This window comes from Limulus polyphemus, unplaced genomic scaffold, assembly GCF_000517525.1.
Source record: "Limulus polyphemus unplaced genomic scaffold, Limulus_polyphemus-2.1.2 Scaffold2245, whole genome shotgun sequence".
Taxonomy (NCBI): Eukaryota; Metazoa; Arthropoda; class Merostomata; order Xiphosura; family Limulidae; genus Limulus; species Limulus polyphemus.
In genome coordinates, this window is record NW_013667855.1 from 88,984 (window position 1) to 100,365 (window position 11,382).

Sequence of the window (11,382 nt, forward strand, 5' to 3'; positions counted from 1 at the left end):
TTTTGTGTTTTTTATTCACTACTTCGCCCCCTGTTGATGGATCTTCACTAAATTTGACATAAGGATTGTTGGGTCCATGCAGAGATTCATGCAAATTTGCGGTTTCGCAATTTGTATTTTGCATTTTTATGGGCGTTTTTAAAATTACATATAAGGGAAGCAACTTTTCATGTCCTAAGATAACCTTTCCTTCATCATGAATTTACCTAACTTCCGTCCAGGGGACGGGTACTCCAGCTAGTCTACAATAACTTGCTTTTTTTCCCTGCGAAACACTTAAATATCAAAACAAGTACACACGACAAACATCAAAGACTTCAGAAAATGACAGCTACTTAAATTATCAGCAAAGAAGGGTAACGTCGCAGATATATTTACATTTTACACCACTCACACACAGAAACCTTAAAATAAAGATGATAATAACTCCCGAGTGACGTTTCATTTTATGGACATAACATTCACATATAAAGGTTTCAAAATGAAAACGATGATAAATACTTTTGTTTTCTGATGAAGGAAAGATATATTTATTTATTTATACTTAAAATCATATACTTACTATGTATTTTACTTTGTTTCTAGTTGAAACAAAATACATTGAATGAAAAGTAAAGTAAATAGAAATTAAGTAAGGTAGAAAAAAAGGAAGAAAGCACATATTGTACATCACTGACCTTGAGTTAGATGTTACAATCCCTACAATAAGTCCTCCAAGTCAGCTGTTAACTTTTAGTTGGTGAAGATGGTCTACCTGCTGAATTATCTTCACGGTTTTTGATAGGTTCTTCTTGGTTTAACATATTTGGTATAGATCTGATGAAGTTCTCGCCCTACACTAGACCTGTCAAACTTACTCTGAACCATACATAGGTCCTACTCCCATTTGTATAGGGCCCACTGTTCTTGGACTCTATCTGGCTGGCATTGTGTGTTTGTTTGTTTTCATTAAAATACAGTTCAGCTGTTTCACTTATGAAACTAATTGAAATGTTATATAGTACGTTCATCCCCAAGGTCGCAATATCAGAACTAAGAATGGAGACAACTTCAGTCATCCTGTGAATGGTATTACCTAGACATAGTCAAAGATGTGCTTAGTTTATCACCATTACCAGAATGAAGGCTGGGCAGAGTGGTGGCTTCACTCAGAGTGCCTGGTACAATGCAGAATTGACCAGTGGTCTTGTGGCTCCTGTTTGAGCCAGGAAATCTACCCCATCTTTGTATACAAGCAATACATACCAAGCACCAGACAACTCTGAAAGAGCTAGGCTGACCACCAGACTTTTCGATGTCAGCTGACTATTACTCCCTCTAAGGATCGTGGCCAAACCTCACATTCCATTAGTTTTCTCGAGTTAAATCCTATCTTGTTGTGTAACAAGATGCTGGTAGCTTACTCGATACTGGCCTACCAGCCCAAAATGAAAGTAAACATTTTGGTCTTCATGTCTAAAGTGGTATCTAGAGACAGGAATTGGCAGCATTTGTTATAATGCAACCGTCATAAAAAACCCTACCCACTCACTGGTAATCACTGTAGCTGTTTTGTGTTGCTTATATGTGTTTGTAGCTGGGTTGCTCTCTGTAGAACACAAACTTTCTGTGATGCATCTCAAGAGGATGGTCTAGTGAAGAACAGACAAATACAGTAGTTGCCGCTGGACTCTTCCTGCCTTGCAACCTGTACATAATTACTTGAATCTGATCACCAAAAAAACAAGAAAAAGATAATTCCTCAAATAGGGTGAAGATACTTTTCACACTCAGTAAGTAGATAGCTCAATTCCTCTCCAGGTCAAAACGTCTATATATCTCAGCCATGATAGTATTACTAAGTTATTCCTTACCAAAATGCTCAATCAACTCACGTGTCAGACCCTGAACTTAACATAAGGCATTGTACCTTAAATAGCGACCTGCTTTAAACATTTAAGTAAGTTGTCCAGTTCTTTTTGGCTGTACCCTTGAATACTTGAGGGAAAGATTTGTTTTACTTTGCAATCAGAAACCTGTGTCTGTAAAAATATAGTATTTCTAGGGTCTCTTTAGCCAACACAATACTGAGACACCAAAAACATCTAGGGTTCAAGGACCTCTAAATTTGGATGGTACTTGCTCCTGGGTAGCAGAACAATAAGTTCCCAAGGGCAGCTTGTCTCCTGGCTCTGCATGACCACAGAGTTATCCATGACCCATAATAGGAGTCACCATCTTCACTCCTTGGGGTCAGCAAGACAGCTTTGGCTGATAAATATCATTAACCAGTCTTTTGATTGGTCCTGGATGACAAAAAACAAAGTTGAGGTTTGTCTACCCTGACCATTTTTGGTGTCTTACCAGACTGCCCTACTCAATTTCAGAACCACCAACCCACAAGTCACCATGTCAACCCATAGTAATTTGTGATTTTTGAACTTTGAGGTCTCTCCTCAGAAGTAAAACTGTTCAATAGCTGTGGAAGTTTCAGGCTGTAATTTCCCTCCCTGAGATTGTGGCTGTAATGATAATATAGACATGAACTTTCACAAAATCATTGAAACCCCTACTTCCAGTAGAAGAGTTCTCCTAGATCTTACTACTCTTTTAAGAAACTCCTGCTATCAGTGACATAGTCATTCCTTTGCTTATTGTCCTTCGATTATCGAAAATGCAATTTATTCATCATGCTACACAAAAGTTGAGGAGAGTAAAGAGAAGAACATATATCAAGAAAAAGGACAACCGCCAATAACAAATCTTGTGGTCACAACAACAGAATTTAACCTTACAATTTTACACTCTTGTGTACTAATAAAGAATAAGAAAGCAGATAAAAGAAGATTGGCCAAAAGTGTTATATAGAATTATATCTGGATTCCTACCTCTGACTGATTCTGAGGAACGAAAACAGACACGATGTCAAATAAAGTGAAAAATAAATATTTTTAATTTATTTATGTTCTAAAAGAAAGTGGCGAGGGTACCATGACACAATACAATATTGTAATCTGAATGGAAAGAGTTATTTAATCCAGATATTCTGAAGGAAATTTGCAAAAATTTTCAGAAAACCTAGATAGCACTGGAAGAGCACAACAGTTATTCATAGAAAACAATAGCGTCACATCTCACATGCTACTTATTTCATTGGTCAGTCTACCAACAAAAACAGGGAGGATATACTTCTGGCGTCACAAAGTCCATCATAATGTTGAAGTACTATAGAAATGGTATAGAAATCCATACAATTAATCAACAACCTCTTTATTGTGGAAGTTTTAAGCAACTCCAAAGGAGAACCATTCACATAAGTAACTAAGGCAACTGCAAGTTATCCACATTCCAGAGTCGATCTCTGTTGTTAAGTCCGTGAGAACACCCTTACACTTACATTTGTTAAATATTATGAAAATTATGAGTGAACAAAAGGTGTCTAGCATACTTCGAGATAATAATTTCCTAAAGCAACTACCCTTTCAGCAGCCAGGGTTGTTTATTAAGTTGAGTACCACTGTTTATGATTCAGCCTTTTCTGTTTTCCCTAATGCTCCTTTTTGTCATTATTCTACCGTTATCAGGTGGATAAGCTGAATTAATTATCATGTCGAGGGGTGATGACAGGTTAAAATATCTTTAATTGCCCATGGTTTTTATGCCTAAATGCCTGTCACGATTAAAAATATTATTATACACTACTAATGCTAGAAATCTGTACAGAGCCATTAAAGTTATCACCAGACATACTGTGATGTTATATCAGACCTATTGTCTATTAGCAGTTCTCAGGTTACTGTTTATAGAAACGCAAATTTATCACTTAACACTACTACATGACTTGACAATTTTTTTTAATGAAACCACAAAATCCAAGTTGGGAAGGAAACGGACCAAGTGAGGTAGTACAAATAAAGTTTCTGTAACATAACAACTTCTTAAAGAGCGGCTTGAGGGCACTGTTGAATATAATAGAAGATGGAAATATTTTTGTTCTGAACCCTTTAATTTGATTCTGGAGACATTGATAATACAAGAACTCCCGAATTATCAATATTTCATCCATGATTTATGTTACAATACAAGATTTTCGTTAGAAAATAGTCTCTAGTACGACATACTGAATAAGATAAACATGTAAGTTGAAATGAAATAGATATATTTAATATTATACGTGAATTAATAGTACTAGTTTCGTGTCAGCTCGTTAGAGGGCTTGTTCGTTCCTTCGCTTGTTTGTTTGAAGTTAAGCACAAAGCGACACAACGGGCTATCTGTGCTCTGCCCACCACGGGTATCGAAACCCGGTTTCTAACGTTGTAACTCTGCAGACATATCGCTGTGCCACTGGGGGGCATTTCCTTCGCTTTAAGAGTATCATTTACAACAGGTTTAAGAGAGAGATATTATGAATAGTTGAATTTCACACATTATTGCATGTTATTTTACTAACAAAGTCGTGTATATAGTATAATTTGTAAATGTAATTTTAACAAGTGTATATCTGTAAAGTAAAATTACAAAACAAAACAAAACACAAACAATAGAGATTGAACATTTATCTTTTTTTACAGGATCATTCAGCCACCGGAAACAGAATATATTATAAATATTATATTACAAATAACTTTCTCCTCTACTTATATGACGAATTAGCACATTGCTAAAACTTTTTTGTTTTATTGCCTGTATAACCCTAAGTAACCAAGTAGTCATTGCCCCTAGATTCTACGAGGAATTTCCCCAAGAGTATCGATAAGATCCCTTCTTAAAGTTTGGTCATGGTCAGTCTACCCAATCTATTTGGAATAATCGGATTACATGTAACTGTAATATAGGCTATAAATCAAAAGTGACATTTTAAAGTTTAAATCTATCTATATTAGATTAAAATATGGCATCACTGGATTACCCTCAACGTTTTATTACAACCCTCTGTAGAGCTGTGGTATAAGTAACTGGTACAGCTGTGGTATAAGCAACTGGTACAGCTGAGGAATAAGTAACTGGTATAGCTGAGGTATAAGTAACTGGTATAGCTGAAGTATAAGTAACTGGTGTAGCTGAGGTATAAGTAACTGGTACAGCTGTGGTATAAGCAACTGGTACAGCTGAGGAATAAGTAACTGGTACAGCTGAGGAATAAGTAACTGGTATAGCTGAGGTATAAGTAACTGGTATAGCTGAAGTATAAGTAACTGGTATAGCTGAGGTATAAGTAACTGGTACAGCTGTGGTATAAGCAACTGGTACAGCTGAGGAATAAGTAACTGGTATAGCTGAGGTATAAGTAACTGGTATAGCTGAAGTATAAGTAACTGGTATAGCTGAGGTATAAGTAACTGGTATAGCTGAAGGTATAAGTAACTGGTATAGCTGAGGTATAAGTAACTGGTATAGCTGAAGTATAAGTAACTGGTATAGCTGAGGTATAAGTAACTGGTATAGCTGTGGTATAAGTAACTGGTACAGCTGAGGAATAAGTAACTGGTACAGTTGTGGTATATGTAACTGGTATAGCTGAGGTATAAGCAACTGGTATAGCTGAAGTATAAGTAACTGGTATAGCTGAGGTATAAGTATCTGGTATAGCTGTGGTATAAGTAACTGGTACAGCTGAGGAATAAGTAACTGGTATAGCTGAGGTATAAGCAACTGGTACAGCTGAGGAATAAGTAACTGGTACAGCTGTGGTATAAGTAACTGGTACAGCTGTGGTATAAGCAACTGGTATAGCTGAAGTATAAGTAACTGGTACAGCTGTGGTATAAGTAACTGGTATAGCTGAGGTATAAGCAACTAGTACAGCTGAGGAATAAGTAACTGGTACAGCTGTGGTATAAGTAACTGTTACAGGTGAGGAATAAATAACTGGTACAGCTGTGGTATAAGTAACTGGTACAGCTGAGGCATAAGCAACTGGTACAGGTGAGGAATAAGTAACTGGTTTAGCTGAAGTATAAGTAACTGTTACAGGTGAGGAATAAGTAACTGGTATAGCTGTGGTATAAGTAACTGGTATAGCTGAGGTATAAGTAACTGGTATAGCTGAAGTATAAGTAACTGGTATAGCCGAGGTATAAGTAACTGGTATAGCTGAGGTATAAGTGAGGGAAATAAAATAAAACTACCAGTAATCTATTTTTATTTCCTCTTTTTTTTCCCCACCAATTCCTCCTTTCTGCAACTTCACCACTAAAAACAAAAAATCCTATGCTCCTCGTAAACATCCTCTGTGAACACTGTTGTTGAATATTATAATTATTGTTTATAAACGTATTTGCTGTACTGATACACATTTATTTTATTCAATTGTGAAATTAAATCTGGTCCTTTCATCTTTAAGTATTGCCAGTCTAAGCTGACATTTCATAAATTAATGATAGAATAACTGAGTTATAAGCAGTTGTCTTTGTTTATAGCCGGTTAAAAAGAATGATTGTCTTATATACAATGTGCTTCAGTTATTCTTCTTTCATTGATGTGACTTAAGCACCCAAATCACAGCCGTTAATCAATGATTCCAATATGATAGCCTTAGCTTTGAAGCTTCTCTTTCGACTGTTTCATATTATCAATGAATATAATAGTCGAATAAATTTTAGTTCACGAAGTCGCTAAGGTTTCTTGTGATTTGTACTATATGTACTATCGCTACTACTAGAACAAGAGTAACACTTGTGGGTTCTTTTTCTCTTTCCCACTCGTCGCTAGGTTACAGCTGGACTGCATCCCTGCATTGTCGAAAGCCAGGGGAGAAATCGCGCAGGCGCGTCTCACTTCTCCACAGACCGTGGTGCCTGCATCACTAAAAGGCTAGACAGAGGTTTGCCAGAAGTAAAACCCTACTGTACATTTTGCCAAGTCCACTAAAGGTCCAGGTTTAACTGTTTACATTCAATGATATTCACATGGTCATGCGCTGTGTTATCTTTGGAAAGTAGAGAGAAACTTTCCGCGAATATGACGTCAAGAAGAGTGGTGCGACATTCGGGATGAGGAGCATGAGCACCCGGTACAAATGCAGTGTCACTCCCAGTTCTCTACTCTTATCCCCGAAAAAGACGGACGTGCTTACGGTCACTGGTAACACCCTGGGGCAGGCATGGGGCCACACATGGCACGGTCAACCTGTCATGAGGCCCCTCGCTGGATTTTACTTCCATCAACTTGATTGGCCACAGTTCCTAATCCGATGAAATATGAAATTTATGTTTAACTATGAGACCTGCACGCCAAACTTGGAAAAGCCCTACCGTGAAGTACTACAGAAGTGGCGGCTGTGTCTGGCATCTCTCGTCTTTTTTGCCATCGTTTTAGTCGATAATGTGGCAGCTTGTCATGTCGTAGGAGGAGTAAATACTGTCCGTTCTCAGTTTCGAAATCCTTGGATTCCTTACGACTTTATGGGTGACTACACATTTAACACTAAGGTGACTCGCACCTGCCACGGTCCACAGGAGCCGCGCCAAACACAGTGCCTTCATTTAGAAGAGGACTTATGCAGTTTGCTGCCGAGTACGAAGCTGGAGCAACTTCATTTAGATTTTTGCTCTAATTACGCCCTAAAAACTGTGCTTGGCTCACAAGGTTGGCAGAATATTATGGGTGTTGACGTTGACCGCTGTAGGACAACTCTTCACGACGTGGTCAGTCTGGACAACATGGCCAAGAGGGTGATGTGTGAGGTGGAAGCTGTACTTGCTCGATATGACTGTCAAGAAGGTTTTTCGGTCAACTTTAACTGTGAGGATTGTGAGGTGGGTAACAATATTTTCGAGTACTGGAAATATAATGTATTTGGTTCACTATTACGATATCATCAAGGGCTTATGATGAAAACAAGCTAACTACGTAGGCCAGAACTAACAAAATATGATAAAATGTGGTTACTTTTACACAATGTAATTACCAGGGACATGTAATGTCACGCAAAAATATATATACATATTAGAATACATTGATCCATCAGTTGGGTTCTCTCGCTGTTATCGATATTTTCTTCTTCGTCCTAAAAATGTGTAACGGGATTCGGCAAGCTTAGTAATTGAGGTTAATCCCAAATCCATGTATTAATCTGACAGTGTAAACTAATCTTTATAACTTAATAAATACATTCGTATATCAAGCATTATAATCAATAATATAATAAAACTAACCTTTAAGAAAGAATGGAGTGTGTCTTAACTGTAATAAGTAAAATAAACAACGATACTTAGTTTATATTGTTTAATATAGTGACTATTATAAAGTAAACAAGAGGGAATCATCAATAGCCGCGGCACTTGAAATTATTTTAGGAAGGATTAGAGTACATTAATCTATGAGACTTTGTTTCCATTTTTTATTGGCTATATTTTTGTGCTCCAGCAATACCAAGCGTGGGGCACGAGTATACCAGATTCGCTTTATTACTCATATACGAGCCTACCCTCAAATTGAAATTACTTTAGGCAGGAATAAAATAAATTAACCTGCGAGACCTTGGGCGTGGTCAAATATATAAATCAAAAGGATTTGACCTCTTGAGTCGAAAACTGTAATTAGATCTTAAATAGGTGAAGAGATGACGGAGCTATGAGCTAAAAGTTTGTAATTGAAAAAAAAAAAAATTCAGAGCCGTTCTAGCAGCTGCTCATCAGCGGCTAAAAACACACAGATATAATTTGTTTATAATATATAAATATGTATATGTACTGTACATATATCTTTAACACATAAATAAAGTTGTTCTAAGTTTTAGGGATATAGACAAATATATTAAATAGAGATCTAATTTTTTCTCGTACAAAAGTGAAAACGATTTACAGAGTTTGTTGTATTCGTCATAAAATTGTAAGGTAATGTTAAATTGTAAACTAATGTTAAAATGTACGCTAATGTTAAATTATAAGCTAATGTTAAAATGTAAGCTAATGTTAAATTGTAAGCTAATGTTAAAATGCATAGTTTGAGAAATCAAAGAAGTTTCGATAGTTTTAAAGCGTAGAACTCGCTTTTAAAATTCAGTAATCAATATTTACTTGGAGTAAACAGTCTGAATTAATGTTTTTCAAGATGCTGGTTTATTAACTTAAAATGATTAAAGTACTCACTAATAAATATTGTATTTTTTTCTAACGGTTGTTTTTATGGATATATTTTTCACCCTTGGAATTTTTTTTTAACATGTACGTTTCCTTACCCGTGTAAACAAATATTCATTTCATTGTTTTACATTTATGTTTCCTTAAACAAGTAAGTTTTTAACGGGTTTGTAAGCAGCCAGGTTTTTCACAGTCTTGCCAGTAAGTTTCAATTTTATGATTGATATTTTTTTAAACTGAAAATCATATTGCAAAATTCCAAGATATTAAATGTGGTTTCAAAACCTTTTGAACTTTGAGAATAATTTCATCTCACGTGTATGGTACCATGTTGCAATTAATGACTCGAGATTACGTCTGTTTTTATCATGTCGCAATAAATGAGGTTACGTCCGTGTTTTATTACATCACAATAAGTGACTCGAGGTTACGACCATTTCTTTTTTTTATCAAGTCACAATGAATGAAGTTACATTCATGTTATATTATGTCACAATAAGTGACTCATGGTTATGACCATGTTTTTCAACGACAAACCAATCAAAATTCAACACAAATCCATGGATATATGAACACCTGCTACGTCGTACGAGTATTTTTGGCTTTGAAACAATAAGGGACTGACTACCTGTTGTACACATGCATTTATTTTACAAAACAGACACCGAGATGCTATTACAGCTTTGCCAAAAACTGAGCAGGAAATTGTTGGTCAAGAATAATAAGACAGAGTAAGTATGGTCAAACGTCATTCTCAGGAAGAAGTTGTCAGATTAACAAATAGTAGCTAAAAACAATTACATATTAAAAACCAACTCAGGATACGAACCATGTTTTAAAGGAAACGGTAAATTATCCAGGTAAGCACCCTTTGACTGCAAGAATTATATACAAAAACAAACAAAATGTCGACAATATAACTCGTAAGTGAAATGTTTAGCTATCTATGTTCGTAGTATATATATATATACATATATTTCTTTTCGGCCTCACTCACAAATGTACCACCTATTTTGGCAAAGCTAACTAAGCTGCTTTTCATATTGCTCAGTTTTATTACATATAATGTGCATATACTCCTGAAGTTTGCTATACAACTAAAATTATGTCAGAATTGTAATTAGAATCCCCGTCACCGACCATGCTTTTTCATCCGTGGGGGCATTATAATGTAACGGTCAATCTCACTATTCGTTGGTAAAGGAGTAGCTCAAGAGTTGGCGGTAGGTGGTGATGACTAGCTCTAGTCTTTCACTGCTAAATTAGGGACGGCAAGCACAGATTAGCCCTCGTGTAGCTTTACGCGAAACTTAAAATAAACCAAAACAAGTAATTAGGGCATGTTTAACCAGAGTACGTCACACTTTCCAGTAGAAGAAGAATAGGCAGACGTTATACTCCCCCCCCCCAAAAAAAAAAGACAACAGATTATTATTATTTGTTGCACTCAAAATAGAAAGTCTGACTGATGCAAAGTCTGTCTTTGTATACGAACCGTCCATATAGAGCAATAAATAACCGCATGTGTGTGTTAAACAAATACAATTGTATATAATTTAAAACTTTAGCGTTTATTTTAGTTTATTTATTACTTGGAAATAGTTACCTTAAAAACCCTTAATCATGTTCTGAAAGATATAACTATTGGAAAATAGAGCTTTTTTATATATCCAATATATTTATGCATTAATATTAATAGATTGTTTCTATTTGTTTGTAATTAAGCACAAAGCTACACAATGGGCTATCTGTGCTCTGCCCACCACGGGTGTCGAAACCCGGTTTCTAGCGTTGTAAGTCCGCAGATATACCGCTGTGCCACTGGGAGGCAATATTAATCGAAATATTAACATTATATTCTGTTTCACTAAAACAGCCTTTGAAGTCCATGTGGAATACCGTGTATTGCACACATTTTAACATATTTTCCCACACATGCTTCAAATTTTGGCATTTCGTTAGTTTCTTAAAAACTATTACAACTTCAATTATTCAACATAATTATTATAGGTTCGTCCAATTAATTATTGTCAAATGAAATTTCAATTATGATAATTCTGTAGGTTTATCTTGCACTTCTGGGTTCGAAACTATAATAATGTTTTTCTTAAAATATTTAACATTTCATGAACTTTTGCATGAAAAAATATATTTACTGAATGAAATTAATTCAATGGATTAAAAACTTGGCGGGTATAGGTTTTGGATTAAATGATAAAGCTTATGCCGTCTATATACAAATTATTTCATGTATCGGGTTTCCTTTATGATGAAGTTTAAGTGCATGGTTTGCAGTATCGATTGTAGTGATCGAAAT

The 11,382-nt window shown here is 35.7% G+C and overlaps 1 protein-coding gene across 1 annotated transcript in view; it reads left to right on the forward strand.

Annotated features, from left to right (window-relative positions):
- The first annotated feature begins 6,849 nt into the window (after positions 1–6,849).
- LOC106466388 (transmembrane protein FAM155A-like) overlaps positions 6,850–11,382 on the forward strand; it is an 88,549-nt gene continuing 84,016 nt past the window's right edge. The window contains exon 1 of the mRNA XM_022394385.1: positions 6,850–7,739. Coding sequence (XP_022250093.1) covers positions 7,182–7,739 — 558 coding nt within the window. The 5' untranslated portion in view covers positions 6,850–7,181. The remainder of the gene's footprint in view (positions 7,740–11,382) is intronic.